This window comes from Micropterus salmoides, unplaced genomic scaffold (assembly GCF_014851395.1).
Source record: "Micropterus salmoides isolate LMB-PRFRI ecotype aquatic unplaced genomic scaffold, ASM1485139v1 Ms_hic_scaffold_20, whole genome shotgun sequence".
Lineage (NCBI taxonomy): Eukaryota > Metazoa > Chordata > Actinopteri > Centrarchiformes > Centrarchidae > Micropterus > Micropterus salmoides.
This window is the reverse complement of record NW_024041151.1, coordinates 7,100,296-7,122,417: the sequence shown is the minus strand read 5'-3', so window position 1 is coordinate 7,122,417 and position 22,122 is coordinate 7,100,296. Positions and strand designations below refer to the sequence as shown.

At 39.7% G+C, this 22,122-nt stretch overlaps 1 protein-coding gene and 1 long non-coding RNA gene across 2 annotated transcripts in view; one reads left to right on the top strand and one right to left on the bottom strand.

Annotated features, from left to right (window-relative positions):
• pde8b (phosphodiesterase 8B) overlaps window positions 1-22,122 on the bottom strand; it is a 40,120-nt gene that overhangs the window by 1,696 nt on the left and 16,302 nt on the right. Inside the window, exons 3-21 of the mRNA XM_038734545.1 lie at window positions 19,219-19,409; window positions 17,354-17,413; window positions 16,192-16,249; window positions 15,805-15,893; window positions 15,607-15,685; window positions 15,025-15,165; window positions 14,845-14,933; window positions 14,707-14,761; window positions 11,392-11,443; window positions 10,622-10,699; window positions 9,920-9,996; window positions 7,831-7,995; window positions 6,704-6,749; window positions 5,097-5,226; window positions 4,200-4,398; window positions 3,875-4,092; window positions 3,616-3,748; window positions 3,117-3,284; window positions 2,823-2,952 (exon numbers count right to left, since the gene is read on the bottom strand). Of these exons, the coding sequence (XP_038590473.1) occupies window positions 2,823-2,952; window positions 3,117-3,284; window positions 3,616-3,748; window positions 3,875-4,092; window positions 4,200-4,398; window positions 5,097-5,226; window positions 6,704-6,749; window positions 7,831-7,995; window positions 9,920-9,996; window positions 10,622-10,699; window positions 11,392-11,443; window positions 14,707-14,761; window positions 14,845-14,933; window positions 15,025-15,165; window positions 15,607-15,685; window positions 15,805-15,893; window positions 16,192-16,249; window positions 17,354-17,413; window positions 19,219-19,409 (2,158 nt within the window). The remainder of the gene's footprint in view (window positions 1-2,822; window positions 2,953-3,116; window positions 3,285-3,615; window positions 3,749-3,874; window positions 4,093-4,199; window positions 4,399-5,096; window positions 5,227-6,703; window positions 6,750-7,830; window positions 7,996-9,919; window positions 9,997-10,621; window positions 10,700-11,391; window positions 11,444-14,706; window positions 14,762-14,844; window positions 14,934-15,024; window positions 15,166-15,606; window positions 15,686-15,804; window positions 15,894-16,191; window positions 16,250-17,353; window positions 17,414-19,218; window positions 19,410-22,122) is intronic.
• Window positions 4,031-6,836, top strand: LOC119915003. Its single transcript, XR_005446878.1, has 4 exons — window positions 4,031-4,142; window positions 4,221-4,385; window positions 5,110-5,233; window positions 6,712-6,836. It is a non-coding gene; the product is annotated as an uncharacterized LOC119915003 (long non-coding RNA).

The window sequence follows — 22,122 nt, the reverse complement described above, 5'->3', positions numbered from 1 at the left end:
GACTGTAACTGAGGAAAAACAAAAAAATAACCACTTGATCTGACTAACTCAGGCTGCTGAAGCCTCATAGTAACCTCAGCTGAACTTGAAAACACATTTTTGAACAGAACGAGGACTGCAGATAGATTAAAAACTGCAACATGAGCGGATCACTTCAGGGCCAGTATGAACAGCAGAACATTTACAGGCAACCAGTAACTCTGTCAGTGCACATATGGGCATGTAAGTGTTGTTTTAAGACTGACTTAAAACTATGCTTAAAGCTTCTGTAAATAAAATGTTTCAGGAATCCAGGAATTAACAGACATCTGTAGTGAAATGTCAACTGACTAGACACACCTGTTACCAGACACTTCATGTTATCATTCCACATGAGCTATAAAGCAGGAACATGTAGAGTGTGTGTGTATGTGGTTCATGTACAGTGGCTAATGTTATATACACTCTGCAGTGTTGCTCCCACATAAAAGGACTGCCGGGGTCAGAGGTCTCTCTCTTTCTCTCACACACACACACTCACACACTCACACACTCACACACACACACTCACACACACACACACACACACACACACACACACACACACACACACACACACACACACACACACACACACACAGCTTTTTGTTCTGCTGAGTGTGTGTTCTCAGTACATGACCCGCGCTGTTTACATCCTCATTTCCGGCTTTGTTGATGACCCACGCTACATCTCTGGAACTAACAATGACCCCCGTGCAGACCCGACAGTGACCCTGGTGAATTGAAAGCGGCTGCATGTGTGTTTTTGTGTTTATGTGTAAGTAAAGTTGTACTTGACCGCTCTTCCCTCCCCAAATCGAGAGATCGTAAACCCCCGTCCCCTCTACTATTTTCCCAACTTCCCCTCCTCTGACGACCTCGCAATTTGTCTCTGTCCCACTGGCATTTGGAATCTTTCCGTGACATCAGAGCTGTGTTGACTGTAAACAAGTTCCCTCTTGGGGAGACTAAGCTAAAAGGGAAAATCAGTGGGAATGGGGAGCTATAAGCACCATACTGGCTCCTCCTCCTCTAACCCTTTCCTGTAATTTCCTATCCTGTGATCTGCCAAGAACAATGAAGAAATCATCGGGTGAAGATCTGAATGTATGAGGATCTGTTTTATCCTGGTAGTCCGACTGAATTGCTGTATTGTTTAATTTTAATTCTTTTTGAATACCTGAAATTGGAAATGCTAGCAATCATTATTAATGACATTTTATCCAAACATTCATGATCCCCAGAGTATGAATTCTTCTGAATTTAGTGATCCCCTGACATTTCAGCTAGCACCATCATAAGGTTGACATGGTTGATTTTTGTTTTTTTTTGTGAAATATCTTCACAAATATTGGATGGATTGCCATAAAATTTGGTTCAGATATTCAATGGTGCTGTGATGATACATTTTCATGACTTCGGTGATCGAACGTTTCCTATTGTGCCACGAGCAGGTCAAAATTTTCACTTATAGGAATTATTGACTTGATGGATTGGCACATGTTTTTCAGACACTCATGGTCACCAGAGGATGAAGCTGAAAGACGTTGGTGATCCCCTGATGTTTCCTCTAGCACCACCGTGACGTTGATATTTTTGGTTTACCGACGGTTTGCCGTGAAATTATTGATGAATTGTAATATGTCTGATGATCCTCTGACTTTGTTCGATACTTTAGTTTTGTCGTAATTTGTTCATCTACCAATGACATCAGCCTCAGCTATTTGTGGTAATTAGCTAAGTTGGTGAACGTGTTAAACATTATCTGATAAACATCAGCATGTTAACGTTGGGATTGAGAACATGTGAGACTGCTGATATTAGCATTTAGCTCAAAAAGCAGTGTTATGCCCACGTACAGCTTCATAAAGCTGCTAGCCTGGCTGTAGACTCTTTTTTTCTGCTTCTTAAATATTATTCATTTAAAAGCCAAAAGCTTCTGCTTAATAAATAGGGAATGGAAAAATATATGTTTCTTATAATTGGCCCTAAACTGTAGAAATGGCTGAAGATGCTGAAAAGCTGGTAACCCCCTGGTTTATAGTGTTAGGTGATGTTATACAGAGGATTTCCTACCGCTGCTGAGGGCCAACAGCTGCTGTAAACATTGTTGGGGGTCGTCTCTGCAGAACCTTATTTCAAAACCTTGTTAGACTGTAGTTTAAAGTCACAACTGAAATGGAAAGTCAATTAAAGGAAAGAGTTGTGTAAAAGCAGATCAACAAGTCTCTGAAAAAAGGTCCTTTTAGACTTTAAACTGGAGCTTTCAACAGCATCAGCATCTTTGTCAGCAATCTGAACAAACTCAATTTGCTCAGGAAGCTCTCAAAAAAGTGAGTAAGTGGAATTTGAGTGAAGATTGTACTTTTTGTCAAACCAATGTTTTCATTTTGAGGGAGCTAAGTAAATTTACCAGCCAGAGAACAAAACTGCTTGGATTAAAAGAGGAGGCTTGAGACATTTATCAAAGAGAAGGACAAGAAACAAGTTGACGTGAGACCAGACATCTAACATATGTCAGGGCAACAGGCAGCTGTATGTTTAAGTACAAGCAGGTGAGAAAGCTCCAAGCCACTTACTTTAAGTACTTAAGTTCTTTGAAGGTAAACATTCAAGGTTTAAAAGGAGCCTGTCTGATTTGTGAACACTGACTTGTGACCTTCTAGTAAGACAATCAGACTCTATAGTAAATAAGTACAGAACTTTATTTTAGGGATAGCGTACTTGGAATTAAAGTGGACACACACACACACAGAAACATACAAAAGGTATGCAATTGAGTACACAACAGAAATTGCTCTTACCATCCCAGGCGTCAAACATATCAGTGATGAAGTAGTCTATGAAGGAGATCTGAGATTTGGGCACGCTGCAGGTGTTCCTGTCAAACACTGGCATCACCACCGGCAGCCCTTGTCTCTTTTCCTCATCTGTCTGCAGGGCAAACACACAGATCCCAAGGAAGTCACAATGGCGAAGGTAAATGCGCACAATGAAAATGATCACAAGAAATAAATGCATGCCTCCCTTTACAGGTGCAGTACATTTCTCATCTTTAGCTGCATTTTTTTTATTAAACTGTATTAGTATTCCCACACCTGTGCAAAATACTCCTCAGAGATCCGTCCAGCCCACTCGATGCAGAGCTCGAGCGGTCTGCAGGGATTTGCCACATCTGCACACTTGATCAACATCCTCTTTATCAGCAAACGGTTCTCTGGAGAGTTTCTGATGTTGGCCTGACCCTCGCAGTCGCTGTTCATGCTCTGCATGAAAGACACAAAAAGCATAACCATGCAGAAAAATAATACATGCACACTATTCAGTACTTTCTGTTGGCATACTCATACACACATTGAGTCTTTTTAGTAACATGTCTGTACATTTCCTGAAAAATGTACGCTTTAATTTGGCACTAATTATAGGTCAAATTCAACCTGCACTTTCCAATTAATTAATTCCAGTTAGTGTTTGTAGAGTAACCCACAGTCTTTAGACAGTGCATCGTAGGTAAGCTGAACAAGCAGAAATGTGAATTGTGTCTGCAGGAAAGCTCACAGATCAAAATATCTGTGACTAACTAAGCACCACACTTACACTGGTCTCCTCTATGGCAGCCATCGGCTTGTTGATGCTGTTGACAAACTTGCTGACGTGCTCAAAGTGTCTGGTCATCTCTGTAGCCAGCACCATGTCAATAATTGCCTGTCGCAGTGTTCTGAACTGATTTCTGTCAGCAGTGAAGGGGATAAAGTTAATACTAATACACCATAGGATTAATTAATGTCACGTACTATTGATCATACTACATGCTTAGACTGAATGTACAACACCGCCACAAACTGCTACTACTGACCTGTCTGTGTTCTTGAAGATGTTGCTCTTGCTGTCTCGGACAGTGAGCTGGAAGGCGAGGGCTGCGTGGTGGCTCTCCAGCACAGCTGTGTCATTGTAGAGGATCGCCAGTTCACTACCGGCGTTACACAGGAAGGAGTTTGTCCTGCCTGGGTGGTCCACATCGTGCACTGTGGCTGCTATCAGTGCCGCCACTTCATCCAGCTGATCCAGACTGCTCTGAATAAAAGAGCAGAGAGACAGAGGGATGTCAGTACTGGAAGCATACGGTAAATGTTTTAACTAAAAGATTGTCAGTCATTCCAACTGTGTGTTTTTCTTCTAACCTTGACTCTCTCTTTGCGTAGGAAGTAGGCTGTAGCGTGCAGCACGTCTGCGGCATGTGTGGAGTTGTGGTAGGAGTTTGAAGAGTGGTAGCTGGCCTCAATGACCTGCAGCCAGGAGCGCAGCGTGGCCTCCGAGCAGTTCAGGAACTCACACACACCGAAACTCGTGAAGATCTTCAGTCCGAGGTAAGTCAGCGGTCTGCAGAGGATCACACAAAAGACTGGGTGAGTGCACAACATGGGGAGGGTACTAAATGTTCTCCTATACTTTACCCAGTAATTCTGTGTTCTGTACTTTTTGCTTCATCACGGCATCTTTGTTATCCATTCCTCCTGCACCATGCTTTAAATGGTCTTTTTTACACATTGCATAATTTTATGAGTTGAATATCTTTACACACTTAATCAATTGACATCTAATTAGTTGCTGTAGTTTCAAAATATGACAAAAGTTGACTTTCTGTAGGTAGAATCTGAATTTTGAGTTAGATGAGAATATCAATACTCCTCATGTCAACCCATTTTCCCCAAGTCTTTATGCTAAGCTAAGCTAATCTGCTGCTTGCTGAAGCTTCATAGTTTCTGTACAGATATAAGCTTATACTGTGCACCCAAATCTAAATCGAACTATTCCTTTAATGCTCGTGCTTATGGTTTTTTAAGGAAAGATGTCAAAAACTTCATCGACACATTTGGTTTCCTTCAGAATTTACCAAACTTTTTGAAGGTGGTGCCAATTTTGAGGATGCAAAAGATGTGTAACAATAAATCAAGTAACTGCTGGAGTGTTAACTAAATTAAATGATTACCAGGCAACAAGCAATAAATTACCTTTTCTAAACATTTTTCTAAACTTCCATTTTGGCTGCCTCGATTAAGTTTCCCCCATCTTCGTACCTCTTGTGTGTAGCTGCCTCCAGCTCCAGGATGTTGAACTCCCAGCACTCCTCATCATTCAGCATCTCAGCAATGGGTGGAGGGACGTCATTCAGAGTGATTGGGATGGCCAGCTGGCTCGGGCTCATATCTAGCAGGTAGACAGAAGCGTGCACGGACAACACACACATACGAGGTTCAGGGTGATTTGACCATAAAAGGGGCAAACAGAGAGAGAGCTCTGTGTGGGATTTAATGGATAAATCATGGCAGCCCAATCTTGGCTCCTTAACATCTATATACATGTGCAAACATACTGGCCAAGTGTCTGGCTTTGTAAATCTGGTTCGTTGAGACCATGGTAGAAAGATGTTGTGTGATAAGATTGTTTAAAGAACTGTATGAGGGCAGAAGTAGCTGCCACTCTGAAATGAGTACACTGTTTTCAACTTGATGAAACATAATACAACTTCTTGGAAAATAGACCCTTGATTTAGATCTTCTCTCAGTTAAGTGCTCTTGTGACTTTAATCATTATAATGAGGATTGCATAATAAACTCAGATGAAAGAATTCACCCTCTAGAAAGCTACAAGAACAGTGTGATGCTATCATTCAGACAATAACCACCTGAAACATACCATGTATTCATGAGATTCAGCAAACCTCATGTTCCATAATCTCTGTGATGATGGCGGCCACAGGCTAAAATGTCTGCACTCCTACCTGTTCTTAACTCATTAACATTAATTCAACACTGTTTGGCTTTTCTTTGTCATCTTTTAGAGTGTGAACCTGTGAGGGAGGTAAAGTAATTACAAGAGCGCTGCTAATGTGTCTAGCCGCTTAAAAGGGATATTATTTTTATATTTTCCTAATTGTCCCTAATGCTTATTTCATTTGATGTGTTTTTCTGTCACATAAATTGCAAGTTCAGTGCAGTTACCGGTTATGATTACTCTTCAGTCTTAAGATTTGACCCTCCAACACAGACGTTGGGTCATGCACAGTATGGTACGTAATTACAAGATGGAAAACATGAGTCAGTTGTGGGTAGTATTCAATAGTCCCCAGTGTGTCCCTTTTCATTTCTCTGGTTGGTTTGGCATTAACAAGGTGATTCTTCCATTTCACTTCATCAAGGTTCGGAAAAACAAAACATTTCTGTGGCTGACGTGATATACGCCAGAAACCCTGGCAATGCATTAGTGTAGATGTAGGCTACAAAACTTTACAAAATATCACCTGAATACACGTCCAGAAACCTATGCTTATTGAATTAATGGCACCTGTAAAAGGAATAGCTTAGCATTTTGGAAAAGGGCTTATTTGGGAGTTGATTAGCTTAGCTTAGCATAAGCTAAGCAAACAGATATAAGAGTGGTCTTGGTCTTCTCATCTCTTCTGTTTTTGCAGGGACTCAAACATTTTTACACTACTAGAATGCTATGTTTACAGTTCACTTACTGTGTTTTTTATTAGAGCACATCAGTTGTAGCATCTCTCTGCATAACGTCTACCTGGGCAGAGGTCTAATCCTCTGAAACACTCACCATGTGATTTGTGTTGTGTTGTTCTATTGATAAGTGATCTTTGATACAATGTGGCAATTCAGTGGTTCTTACTTACTTTTGCAGAAGACATATTCATTCCCAGAGAGTCTACGCAGCCCATCCTGGAGAGAACCCCCCCACCCACAAACAACAGGAAATGGTTGAATTAATTGTAGAAAAACAGTAAGAAACTTTTGGTTCATCTAAAGCAAATTATAACATCAAAAAACTTTCATGAAAAGCTTTAGCTCCATAGTTCCATTTAACTCTATAAAAAGAATGGGAAAATGTATAAGTCTGGTATTTTTCTTTTTTATTTATTGTCAACAAACCCCATGAAAGGACAAAAAACAACACCGTGTATGTGTCTCAATACTTTCTGACTTCTGAACCAATATCATTTGTTTCTTCTTAAGACATAATCTTAAAAAATAGCTCACAAATATAAATTGCACTGTTTTTGAAAAAGGATTAGTAATTTCCTAAAACAGCTGGTTACTGTACTTTTTAGCCACCGTTTCTCAAACAGGAGGAAATAGTGCATTTGTTGGGGACTATTTTCAGCAGCGGATTAATGCACATTTGGTGCTGAAGTGAGTATTTGGAGCAGCAGGACGATGTATATGTGTATGTGTTGTAATGAAGGAATATGTCACCCAGTGCCACTGTGAGGCTCAATGATGTGTTTTTGGACACCACCGTACTCTATGGCTCAAAGGAAAAAGATATATCAGACTTTGGATACACAGACTATACTTGTTTGTAGGATCAATTCATTGTAGGCTTTGGTATTTTCATGGGATTTGTAGACAAAAATAATAAAAATGCCTATAAAGTGAATAATTTAGCATACAAAAGTTTTCTGCAGTTAACTGATCTGAAAACATTCAACTCTGTCTTCAGAAATAAACATCTGCATGCAATAACTCACCTCATAGTTGGTCTTATTCAACAAATAAAAAAATAAATAATAAACAAAGACTCTGTTGGCACTTCAAAAATTACAGATTTGATTTGATTTTGGAAGCCAAAAATTTCTTGGTTCAACAAGAATGCATGTTCAGTTACATGCGCATGAGGTCAGAACATTTTTACAATGTGATAAAAAAAAGACAGTATTTCTAACCATTCCTTATAAAGAGTTTGAAGCATACTTATGAATGAACTCAAAAGTATATAATAAATATCTACACTGCCTCTTACATTCATGAGCCCCCCAACCAGGTCGTTGGTGTGGGGGTCATCTTCTTTGGAGGCGAGCTGAGGGGAGTAGAGCTCGGTGGTTCTCAGGATCTCCAACACACGATCCAGTGCCTCGGCTACTGTTACTGGACTGTTCTCCTGGGCTGCGTTGATGATGTTTATTACCTGGGGAAGAAGAAAAAGAAAAGTCCCAATTCTGCTGCAAAACAGAGTCCTATGCAAGACATGCCGTAACAGAGTGCTCCTTTCTTTGTGCGTGCTTGACAAATCTGGTCTGGGCCAAAACAACTAAATAAAGAGGTTTCTAAAGACACACAAGGGCATCACAGGACCTGCAGCAGGCAGAGCGAGACAATGTGACATACTGTACACTGTATTTTTATCAAACTATGATCCAGCCTACAGCTTGACCTGGGTTTATTGCTCACAGCATCTTCACATCATGGCCCTGTTCTTCAAATGTGACTTAACTAATTCAGCCTTACATGCTTTTATCAGGCTAATTATTTTCTTCTCATCCAGCTAGTTTGGTTCTTTGAAAGTGGTTTGAGAATTGATTTGTTGGACCTATGTAGACTTGAATAACAATGCGCTCTTATTTTGAAATAAAATGTGTAGAGAGCCGAAACCTTGATCAGTGTTAATATGATTGGCTGAGTGCTGATCATGTGTTTGCAGGTACATGAGGGTAGGTGTGTTGGGAACCATCCCAGCTTGCACTAGGACAATTATAGCTTTACGGACATAAGTCTAATTTTCTTTGTTCCTGCATTGTTCATGGCCATTTTGTTCTATATTGTGCTTCTACATTTTCATCACTGTTAAACATTTGATATTAACAGCTGGATTTTAAAAGTATCCAACCAAACAAATCCCACCCCCTTCTTTTCAGGCTTTCCTCCAAAGCAACTCCACCAAAATTTTCATGCACAATGAGTTCTCGGACAAAGGACCAGGCAGGTAGGCCAGACAATTATTAAATTATTTCATGCTTTGACAGTCCTGCGACAGCCACGGATACAGGATATTTCTCAGTTTTGCAGAGTAATTCCTACAATGAAAGAAACATTTGTGTTTTAAAGTGCTTAATGCACAACTTGCATAAGTGATTTAGAATCAGATTCTTCATTTAAAGACAGCCCTTGCAGATGATAGTTTTCCTTGAACCATTTCTTGATCTTCTTAGCTGTTTGGAAGAGAAATTTTTGAGTGTCATCTCTTTTGTTTTACTTAACCGCTAACAGTTGGTTGAAGCATGTTAGACCGCAAAAATCTTTTTGATGTTGTTTAGTTCAGAGCACTTACTGAACAAAATTATTTACATCCATAATCCAGGTCTGATGACTTTGTAATCATTTTTTAATAACACACTTGTGCAATTGGTTGAGCTGTTCATTAATGGTAAAAGTAGTATTTTTTAAACAAAGCTGAAAATGATCATGAAATTCAACCTTTTCTGACTATAAACTGTTGTCAATATGGTAAACCTAATATTATTCCATTGTAAAAATTTTTCAGTTCAGCATTTCAGCATGTTTTTAGAGAAATGTTGAGTGAAAATGTAACTTCATCGAAAACACAGTAAATCCAGGGTGATACAGCTACTCCTGCTAATAATGATTAAACAAAGCCAAATTTAAGCACAATAACCGTTGTAGACAGTGACAAACCTAACTCTGGTCACTGGGGCTGGTGCAACATTTTGAAAATTGAAGTGTAAAGGAATTACTTTTATGTTTTTATTGCGATTCCAATACAAGTCAGCATTGCTTTGTTGAAACCCCCAAAAAGAGGATGAATAAAAACAAAAACACTGTTGAGCTGTGGCAGCAAAAGCAGAGCAAGTTTGATCTAGTTTTAATAAAGATTATATGTAAAATTAAATAGAATTTCTCAAGTTTTTACATGAAAGAGGTATGAAAAATGGTCTTTTATTTCACTTTAATAGAGAGAAAAAATGCAGACTGTTAATAGTGCACCATTTCTGTAAATGGGTATCTAGGCTCATAATCAAAAATGTATTCCCCCTGTTTTTGCTGGGTGGGACCATAGGATGTTAAAAAATGACTGAATGCTGAAATTAGCGTACCTTGGTGATGGGAGCCTCGATAGTCATGGAGTGAATCCTGGCGATAGAGGAATATCTTCGATTCTGTAAACTGGGAGCTGCAACTCAGAAAAACAATGATTTTTTAAACATTACGATAGTGTGGCTCATTGATCATCTAATATCTAACATCATTAATTCTATAACTGCATTAACCTGCAATTGTTATCCCTCATCAAAAGGATTATGAATGGAAGGCAGAAAAGGAAAGGATGTGTAGAAAATGTAAGAGTAAATGTAAGAGTAAATGTTAACGTAAGGCTAATGAGGGACGAGAAGAGAAAATACGAGTGATTGAAGAAGAAAGAAGCAGACAAAGCCGAGCAGAAGAAGCAGTAAGCTGAGATACCTGAAAATAGCAGCAGCTGTGTCAAAGTGAGTTGAGGAGGGAGGTATATAATGTCATCAACCCACGACATCTCTCTAAGATCTCTTTAGTTCAAGTACCTACCATAACAGTCTGACTCATTCCCTTCGTCACACCATTCTTCATCTCTTTTCTCGCCTGATTCTTCCTTTGTGCTCCTGCTTTTACTCATTTTCTCAGTTATCTCATTCTTCTAATGCTCTTTCCCTGTCGTTTTCTGTCTCTACTGCTTTTCAGCCCTTCAGAACGGCACAAACCGGAGCTCCACTCATTCAAACAGAGGCTCAAATAAAACAATGCATTTTGAATGTTCTCACCGTCACTACCACGAGAGCTGAGCGATCTGGCATCAACTGAATCTTTCCTCCTGTCCCGGTGGCGTAGAGAATGGCAGTCTGTAGAGAGAATTAATGAACATTAAATGTAAAGTATGTTTAGACTGATAAAGCTGAGTCTCAGTGCTCTTTTTCATTTCAAAGATAATATATTTTGCTCCTGAAGCATTTTAAAGTCTTGTCCCAGTTTGTGCCTCTCATGTATTATATAGTATAATATGTAGTATAATACATCTGGACATGTGTGAATATGCCCATCTAATTGAATTGAATTGAATTGAATCTCATAATACAGTATATGCATATGGAAAATGTTAAATATGGTGAAGAAAAAGGAAATGTTGCATGCAATACATAAACAAATAAATGTGTGCCAAGAAAATTACATAAAAACTAAAATTAACTTTTACTTTTTAAACCAAATGAATTCAAGGAAAAGTAAGCTTTATATTTCTTTATTATCTACACACTATCTACACACTTATATGAACTAGCCATGATAGATACATATAGAGAGAGATATACAGAGAAATATATATATATAGAGAGAGAGAAAGATAGATTTCTTTTTACCTATCTAATAAATATATCTATACCTATCTCTGTGGTTCAGAGGTAATGGTATAACACAGGATTCACAAACTGGGACTAATCTACATCACACTATTCTATAATTATGGTTATATAAAAAAAATATAGCTGCCTAATTAAGAGACTCTGGAAACATTAGAGCATGTCATGTGATAAGTTACCTGACTGAGAATGTTCCCCGCTGCATCTCTCCTCCTTGTTGAACTTGTGGACCTGACAGACAGAGAGAGCAGGACGTGATTAAAGTTGAGGTTTGGACTACGATCACGAGTCACTGTTGGTTCTCCTTTGCTGTGAGGAATATAATCAGCCTAATTTCCTGCTCCTTGAAAGCAACACGCTGGCAGGATTTACTTCTGTTGATTAAAGACTTAATGTGAAGCAGCTATTTGATGTTCTTTCTACTTTGAACATATCTTTTCATCTCACCTCAACAACCCTTTGCGTTTTACAGAACAGAAATGTTTGATATTTACACTTCATTCTCTTTTGTCATGTTTAATTTCCTATGGCATTAAAAGATTCTCAGTGACCGATGAAGCCATGTGTGAACAACACAGAGAGTTAAATGAATCAGTGGAGTTAGGACGGGTTATCCGAGAGACTACCAGTGAGATGTGCCTGTAGGCAGGGGATAGAAAACAAACCAGCATGACTGACAGCTTTTGAGGATCAGCAGGGGGAGATGTAGAGATGTGCTGCAGCACTCGCAATAAGGAGCAGTGCAAATGGACAAAAAAGCTAAAATTAGTTTTGTTTGTATACTATATTTTGTTTCATTGCATTTCTGAAGATTGTGAAATAGCTATGTTTTTAGATGTCATTATAATTCTGTAGGGCAGTGGTTCTCATACTGGGGAGGTGTAGAGACACTTCAGGAGGGTTGTGCATATTGAGCGGACCTAAAGTTGCATGAATATGATTCATGAGGTGACATGAACATAACAAAAGTGCTCTGATGCTAACAAGGTTATTTTGCGAACCTGAATGATGTTAATTTCACCTGTATTGTTAGTGATTGATAAAAATTAAATCCAATTTTTCTGGGTTGGGGAGTCATGAACCTTTTTGGCTTCTCAAGGGGGGCGTGACAGAAAAAGTTTGAGAACCACCGCTTTAGGGTAAAGAGGGAACACAATGACAGAACTGCAATCTCATTTTCTGTTACACAGTTTGCTGGCCAGCTTGCAAAAAATTAAACCCTCAACTTCACTGTTTCTGCAGTTAATTTAATGAAGAAAATCAGACAAAATAATCTGTTCAGTCATCAGCAGGTGACTGCCCGAGTGCCAAAGCAGAACGCTAGAAGAGGAGACCAAATACCAAAACATTTGCATGACAAAACTATTTACTATTATCTTATATATTACAATATTGCTTGACTTTATTAAATGACAGCTTGTGATTTACAAAAATGATAATTATAAATGTAACAAAATGTTGTTTCTGAGCTACATAACTGTACCATAACTGTGAACCTTAAAGAACATTTTCCCATGTTCATAATAATGTTTTCATGGAGGTGACAATTTGCACAGAACATCCTGTTAGTCACACTCAGGTTAGGTAGATATGGATATCAAGAGCCTCTAATTCGATTACAGAAGATTTTCCTCACCCTGTGACTCACTGCACCTTTACATCTTGCTGACAGTGCAACCTGCACCATTAATGTAACGATTAATGCATCCATCTATGTTGTAAATTTATTAATACTTATGTACAAAAATGTAATTTTGATTAAGAGAAAGGTGTTTCTGAAGTGTTTATCAATTACATTTCATTTTTCACTCTCACATAATTGCTCATTTTCTCTTTTTACTGGCTCCTAAATTTCTAAGTCGCTTGCTCTCAGGTCTCTAGTGCGTCCCGTACTGAGTAAATAGGATTAAGACAGTGTAAACACTTCTAATGACATACAAGGTTGCCAGCTTTAGCTGGCTATAGCTTAATGGGCTTCTTGGGCTGCAAAGCACAAACAGACATCTAAAAAAACATCTTTTGAATTAACTTGACTAAAGCTGGGAAATAGTTGAGATTATGATGGCCCTTAATTGAAAGGGAAAGACAAACAAAACTGACCCTATAAGTCTGGAGTGCTTAGACAAGTACTGCTAACTAAACAACACAATGAAATGGAAACCGTAGTCTACAGCCAAACGTCTGGGTGGGAAAAGATGTGGAATACTGTGTGGTTTAAAGTGCTCAGAGAAAATGTCCTAAGCAAGAATACAGTATCACATCTGCGCTATCCTGATAGGACCTCTGAGGCCCCGACAACATCATAAAGTTTAAAATGTCATCAAATACCAAACTTTTGTTCCTACTTTGCATCAGTTCCGTTCTATAAATTTGTGGTGAAAATGCATTTTTTAAAAAGGGGGACACCCTTTTTGTCCACTGCACAATTCAGGCTGTGGGGATGACTTCCACGGCTTCAAGAATGGGATCAGTTGCTGCCATGTCTAAGGATTCCCGATCCCAACAAGCTGGAATGAATGCCATTTGGATTTGGCAGGCAGATGCCAAAGGCTGACTCACCTTATGTACACACGATGAAAGAGAGCAATGAGCCAAAGCTAGTCTGTGTACAGCTTTGCCTTGAGTATAAATAGCCCTGGCGCCTGGCTGCTAGCCCTCCCAGGCCTTAGCGGGGGATCCTGGTGCTTAGCTGTAGCTTAGCATAGTATGACGTTATTGGCCTGGAACCCAGCTGAGAGCAGCGACGCACCTGCTTCAAAGTAAGTGTGCACACTGCTCAACAGAGCTGGAAGGCTACATGCCCTGTTGAAGTATTTAAATCTGACACTTTACCCTGCACTTCATTTGAAGTATTTATGTAAAACTAACTGCCAGCAGAGTTTGCAATCTATGCTTGAGTCCAGTTTGGACTCGTTCATTTCTCCACCAGGCTTGATTGTGCCAAGCTGTGCTGTAGCATTAGGACTGCTGAAGGACTGACATTTGTTCAAGCTCCACAAAAAAAACATAAAGACAACTTACTGTAATCTTCAAAAGTGGGCTTATAAGTCTAAGGCTTTTGTAAATTAAACTTTGTAGCAGCAATATTTTCTTCCAAACCAGTACTAGTAGGCTTGTAAGCTAAGGATTGATCATTTGAGCGTACTAATCAGCATTTTGGACACATCTCAGTGGAAGTGGTTTAAGATTTCAAAGTGTTGCTAATGTGCAGGCGCCATTCATTTTTGAGTTGGAATAAAGCAGGCAAAGAAATGGTGGTGCAGGTTTGACTTTTTCCCCCTCAGGTACCTGGATGAGTCAGTGATGAAAGATCAAGACTTTTGTACGAACATCTACTGCTCTCAGGAGGCTTCCAGATTTTATCAGAGTGTAGTTAAAGAGCTAATTAAACTGATTACTGCATTTCAGTACACCAAAAAGAAAACTACAAGATGATTGGAAGGAAATGGATCAGTTAGGCACATAGAAAAACATTAGATTATCACTTGACTCACCTGATTATTGTTGTCAACATGAGCTCTCTTGATGGCTACAAAATGTCGAATCTTCCTGTTGGAAACGAGATAAGAATCTGTCAGTAATATCTGATTTATTGGAAATGTACAGTGACCACCTTGGGTTGATTAACTTACCCTCCTTGGCCGATGACAGGTGTTATCTTCACTTGCTGTTGTATACTGTCGCCTGACTTCTTTCTGGCATAATAAATACCCTGCCATTCCTTCAGAGACAACAGAAAAGTCAGGCAATGACACAGTATCGTCTCATTTTACAGATAAGTAGATAGGAGGATGGATGGATGTGGGACTTACCTTTCCTTTTTTGATACAGGTGTTGATTGTGTCCAGCAGGTCAGCTCTGTTCTTGTCACTCTTGGGGAGCTCTGTCAATTCCTTCCCGATCAACTCCCCCTTGTGGTAGCCCATCATCCGCTCGAACGCTGGGTTCACGTACTGAGACAAAACCAGGAAGACGATGAAGTCTAGCAATGGGTTAGGGTTATTTTTTGAAAATAAATGTATTCTTTTGTATTGCCTGTGTAGCCAAGGCCTGATATAACCAACCCCTCCAAACCACTGACTGTAGCGCACCATATCCACTGCTGAAAATAGCCCCCAACAAATGCACTATTTACTCGTTTACTGATAACTACGGTGCACAGCTGATTTTTATTTTAAAATATAACTTTGTGATGTACATCTTCAAGAGTGCCACAGACAGGCTGGGGAAGTCAGAAAGATTAGAGGATGATACATTGTTGTTTTTTTTATTTTCATGCAATATGTTTAAAATAATAAAAATATAGAATATCAACAATATAAAGGAAAAGTTTTAAGATTTTGCTCATTCTGAGTCATGCAAATTCTGTATGTATGTGTGTGCATTATCCCTACCTGTATTATGTGGTCCTCACTGGTGATCTCCACCGCCTCTTGGCAGTGCTCCAAAGCTGTGAAGACCGCGTTACAAGCCCTGCGGATGAATAAAGCCACAGCATCTCAGGATTAGTAACACCACCTTGTATCTGTGTCTGCGCATGTATGTGTGACTGCATGGTATGTGCGTCACAAGGTGTTTTTCCTATGCTGTACCTGAGTTTGAACTGGCAGCGCACCTCTCCGTGTTCAATCTGTACGAGCTCATTATAGCAGGCTGACACACTGCTGTTCTCCACAAACCTCTGGAGGCCAAACAAGGTTAAGTGGTGTTTGAAGGGGGAAGGAGAGAGAAAGAGCAGTGGGAAATTGAATGAGTCAGGATTTACTCAGTAGCGACTTGTTTTGCTGCCTCCTACGTCATTTTCACACCATCAAACACTGCTGACAATAAGTGCCTCTTTCAAAACTGGCAACATGCTGCTATTTTAGCATCTGATGTCTCTTTGAGGGCCAATAAAAATCATCTATGAGAAACAAGGATAACACATTCAGTCTGCTATAAACACACAGTCACAAGCTAAGGCATGTGGTTGGACGTACTCTGCTAAATCCAGCACAGAGGAGAGGAAGGACAGATGGCTCGTCCTGATCAGCAGGTCTGTACAATGATGGAAAAGAATCATTACCAACTGCAACAAAGGGATTTTTCAGAAACATGTGTGGTCCACACCATTGGTCCACACCATTATAACAAATTTTGCAGTTTAAAGGCCCTGAAAATGTATTTTCTTAATCAGCTTTTTACTATGTGTGATGGGAATCTGCAATACATGAACAGAGTATTTCCTGCCAAAGTTACAACAATTTAGGTTATTTCACACGACAAATTCCTTTTTTTGTCTTGTCTCTTCCCACTGGTTTGAAATGGGTGGGGCTCAGTTGGAGATGCATGGATACCTGGATATACACCTATAGACCTATGAACCTGTTGTGCACCCTCAATTTCTGTGTAACTTCTGTGTAAGAGTGTGTGTGTGTACATGGCTCATTTTAAAGAAAAGTACCTAAAATGACTATTTTCACAAAAGTTTCTTAACAAATTTAAATTTTTGAATTTGAAAGAGCCTGTCAAAACATATTTCATAAACATTTTACTTTGTTGGTAAGCTAACTTATAATTGCTTTATCACACTTATTAGTAGTGATGAGTAAAATTTACTATGTCAAGCTCACTTACCATATGATTTCTCTTGAGTACTACATGTAACACTCCGCCCCACCCGCCATAGAAACCTCAGACCAATCAAAACTATTCTAACATGTCAACTAGTGTTGTAACAACAGTGCAAGATCAGTAACTGTGATTGGCTGTAGCCTACTACAACAGCTCACACTGAAAATGTATTATAATGTACATTTCCACAGCAGTAATCCATTGATAAGGGAGAGGAAAAATGAGTGCTGTGAAACAGATATTACACTGAATGTATCAAGACAACAAAAACCGTGGATGAGGTCTTGAGTTTGCATTAAATCATTGAGGTAAATGCAGATTTAACAGTAAACTTAATTTTTCAGTGTTAAACTCAATAAACTTATTTACTTACTTATAAACTTATTCAATATTTTTTTAATATTGATTGTTGGTAATGTTACAGATATATACTTAAGATTGGAAGCCAAGTCTTCAGGGACTTAATCACACAAAACACCTTTAACACAGGAGGATAAGAAAATCCACAAAAGCTCAAATCAAACTTACTTTTGTGGCACAACGGCAAGAACAACTGTGTTTTCAGAGGGCTTTGTGGCGCGGATCAGCCTGGAAATAAAACAAATGTGAATTAAAAGTCAGCCGGAGTTCATTTCATCCACACTTTGAGCTCATGAGAAGTGGCTTAGACTCAGGTACAGGATCAACATGTGGGCAGATTGGGGGTGATGTCATTGCCACAAAAGAAAGGCAGAGCATTTCTGCGCTTTGCACAGAAACACCAAACACACCATCTGCTTCAGAGGTTTGGCCACAAAGCCACACTGCTGGCAGGATGTACGGGAAAGTGGCCCGGAGGCGGAGGAGGAAAGAGGACAGTGATGGAGGACGAAAGAAGGAACAGAGGGAACAGATGATGGGGGATAAGGATGGAGGAGGTGAAAGGAAAGAAAAAAACTGTGACGAGGAGAGGAGTGAAGTAGCAAAGGACAAACAGGGAACAGATGCCAAACTGTGGTGATCAGAAGACAGGAGAGATGAATGGATCTGTTCCTTTACATGGGGAAATAATGAAGCACTTATAATAAATCATTCTACAAAATACATAGTGGTGGTTTTTAGTGCTTCCAAGAACTTTGGATGGGCTAGTACTGTATCTAACAATAACATTGCCCTCTGCAGAAACACAGAAATAGTCTTAGCTAACAATAATGAGGAATATGTATCCTACCATTTCACCAGCTTAATACCCAAGCTGAAAAGCAAGGACATAAATAAAAAATCTTTACAGATGTCCTTGTAATGATGCCCAGAAAGTATTCACACAGGCATTAAGACAACCATGGGACACACATTAACACTTTGATTCATAGAAATCTCCATTCACATGCCCTAAACACAAGCCAATTGTTCATAGATGTGAAAAAGCAGATGAAAAAGTACTTCTTAAATGCATCTTGAAATGCCCAGGCACACTAGAAAGTAAGAGAGGACAATCTAAGCACAGACCAGTATTGCTAGTATGAACTCAGCTAACACCTAGAAAGAACAAGGGGTGAATGGGGTTATTTTGCAATCAAAAAAGTTTCTGAAAAGTGGCCAGGGGATTTTCCTTTTGCTGTGGAAAAATGGACAAGAATGAAAGAAAGAAAAAAAAACATATTTTTTAAGCTTCTACATGTGTAATACTTTTGGTTCCCCTGGGCCACTATCAAGCTTTCATGTCAACAAACAAACTCACAATTTGTAGTTCAGGCTCACTCAAGTGCCTCTCTGTTTCAATAGCCAGTATTCACTGCTGCTTCCTTTTAGAGCTAAACACTGAATTGAGCAACCTCAAGACCGTGGGCGAACAGACTACAGTAACTCAGAGCCTGCAGCTTCAGGTTGCAGATGCCTGTGGTGCCTCCAGTGAACACCAGATGGCGCCAACAAGCCCTCCACAACAATGTCCCAAAGCTATTAGCTGTACAACTGCTCACAGACTGAACTCTTCTTGTATATTACTGCTTCTCAAGCAGAAACATCATAATTTAAGAATTTATTATTTTTGATTGAAGTGAAGGATTACATAGTCTTTGTTATAGAAATTATCAGACCCTTTTGGCAGACGAAGCCCTTTCAAACTCTTTGTTTAATGTCAAACAGAGGCAAGCTAGCTGTTGCCCCCGTTTCCAGTCTTTGTGCTAAGCTAAGCTAACATGCTGCTGGTTGTTGCTTCATTTTTTCCATATACATACAAATGTGGAATCAATCTTCTCATGTAACTCTCAGAAAGAAAGCCACTAAACTTCCAACTATTCCTTTAAGCATCCTGTATAGGAGGAGACATTCTGCAGATGTCAGTCCTTCAAAGATGAAATAAGAAACAACTACACAGAAGCGGCGGCAGCAGACACACAGGTAAGGCTCACCGGCATACAGCCTCAGGCTCAAAGTAGCGTGAGTGGCGTCCATCAATGACTATAATCTCATGGTGCTTGTCCAGGAAACACTCAACGGCAGACTCGGGCGTCCGTGCGATGTTACACCTGAACCCAGCACGGTCGCAGGCCCACCAGAAGGCATCACTTTGGCTGTCCTCCTTGGCGAACACTAGCAGGACCTGAGGAGACAGGAAGGAATGGACGCCTGGGTGAGACAGTGCTGCTACTACAGTGATAATTATAGAATATCTGTGTTAGTAGGTCTACACTACATTTACGACTCAGACAGGACATTCTGCAGAGCAGCAGACATCCAAGATCCAGACTTCACACTTATGACACCAATGTTACTGACATTTATGGGCCTAAATAATACAGTAACTGCTGCAACTGCCAAACCTTTTTAAGATGTGGAAAATCTAAATTTAGTTTGAGCTCATTGCCAAAATTCTCCAATGTGACAGAAGCTCTCAGAGATATTTATCCTGCAAACACCTACTTCCCTTGTGAGGATGGACCATTTTTGACGGTCTAATGATTATTATCATTAGACCCTTGCAATGAAATTGAAGTCAACGATTGTGGGGCATTGTATCTGCAATATTTTACAACAAAAATACTTTTTATAGTACTAGCGAATTAATGGTACTGAATACAAAGCACTCTAAATTTAATACTGATGTGGAGGGCATGTCTCAAACCCACCTGCTGATAGAGAAATAAATACAACTACCGTTTAAAAGCAAAAATAAGTACTGCTCAAGCAGATATCACGGGTTGTATCATGAGGCGCACTGACTAAATGGCTTTGTTGTCTCACAGCAAGAAAAGTCCTGTTAATGAATCTTAGCCTTGCAATGCACAAGCAATTACAGAATACATCTCTTATAGAAGTTATCAGTAGAACCTCTCAAGATGTGCTTCTAAATATAGAAAAGACATCAAATCCTCTAGCCATGAGAAGGCAGAGGGTAGATTTGCCCTGCTCCTTTCCTCTTGTAGTTTGCATCCTCTCTCTCTGAGTATTTGTGGATTTCCTCCCGTAGTCTCATGACACATTCAGCTCAGGGGATTTGAAGACTATGAACTATCCATAATTGTAAGTGTGTTCATCCATCTTCTTCTTCTACCCTGTGACAGGCTGGAAACCTGTGCAGGGTGCCGCCATGCCTTTCGCTAATTACATGCTGGGATAGACTTCAGCAACCTGTAAAATCCTAAATATGGTGTATTTAAACAAGAATATATAAAACACCTGGGCTAAATACACCACAGCGTGGAAACGCAATGGTAATGTCTTCTTCCAGTGAAGTATCCCTTCAACATAAATGGAGGGGCACACAATCACTAATGAAGGCTGTGTTTCTGTGTTTCACACAAACAGACATGAAGCCTGCAGGGTGGGGACTCATGTTTTTGATGCCACACTGTGTTCTGACCACAAAACACACCAGCCACCTTTGGTTCAGTGGTGAGGAAATACAACTCTGTAAGAGAAACATAAAGGACATGCACACACACACACACACACAGCTGGGCTGCAGCCAGAACCAACAGTACTCAGCTCTGCCTCGCAGCAGCATCACCTCCTGACTCTAAGGACAACAAAGGATAAAATGACATGAGGGAAGTGCAGCAGAGAGAGAGAGGGGGAAAAGAGAATGAGTGATTGGGTGAAAAGAGTAGAAGATGCCTAATGTCGTGACTCCCTACACTTCCTGTATAGTTTTAAACTCAGGAAGAGAGTGGTTAATAGCGGGACATCTGTCCATGTAGTGCTTCACAAACGGAGATATGACAGAAAAAATATAAAAGAACAGGTGAGAATGGCAGTAGAAGAAGATGTAGAAGAGAGGAACAGAGAGGAGAAAATGAGCTAGTATTGGTGAGTCCCTGTGAAAGGTCCACAGTCTTTGATCCCGTCCCGGCTTGTGTAACCATGGTGCTAACATGCGAAATTCCACACACACAGTACCCAGTCGACCCTGGGACGACGCCGACTGCAAAGATCTCTGACCTGCCACCTAAATATGTCACCAACAATGAGCCTGGTGGGAGGCGCCGTCAGTCTTAATACCACGTCTGATATACACACAGTCAAACACATGGCTGCGCTCTGTCACACCACGGTCATCTGTCTTAGGCACACACTTCCTTGAATGTAACTCATTGTAATGGTACACAAATGAATATATGTGTACACAATTACTTGGTTACAATGTCTTTAAAGTAAATACATAAATTACATTTTAACATTAATGGATGTATGTGTACACAATTACCTGATTAGAGCATCTTTAAAGTAAATACATACATTACATTTTGACAAACATGTATTCAGCTACACAGTCTCATTGGCCTAACAGTTTATATGAAAACAGTGTACAGTTAGTTTTCAGCTGGCACAGAAACGTATTCCTGATGGCTGCTGCAGGCTGACTCACATTTTCAGAGTTCAGAGGTTAATCGTCCATGTTTGCACAGCCAGGCCAGATGCCATCTAACGTTGGGAGATTCCCAAACACAGAGGTGTCATGGGGCTAACTAGCTTTGAGCACTTTATCTGTGTGGAAGCGTATCAGATAGTATATGAGGGAGGGTCAATGAGATCATGTGTCAAGTTTTTATGCCGTTATGCGAAACAGGGGCACGTTGTATAAAATATTAAAAAAATATAAAGTATGAGCTCCTTGACCATTATTAGAGTTTTTGTCAGTAACACATTCTGGTGTGCGATAACTTTTAAAATCTTACGAAAATTGTCCTACTGGTACTGGTAGAGATAAAATCAGAGTCGGTTAATCTATTTCGGTTGTTAAAAAAGTAATCAGTAGCAAGTTTATTTTGATAATGGGATGGGAAACATAAAAATGTATGACATGTGTGGTACTT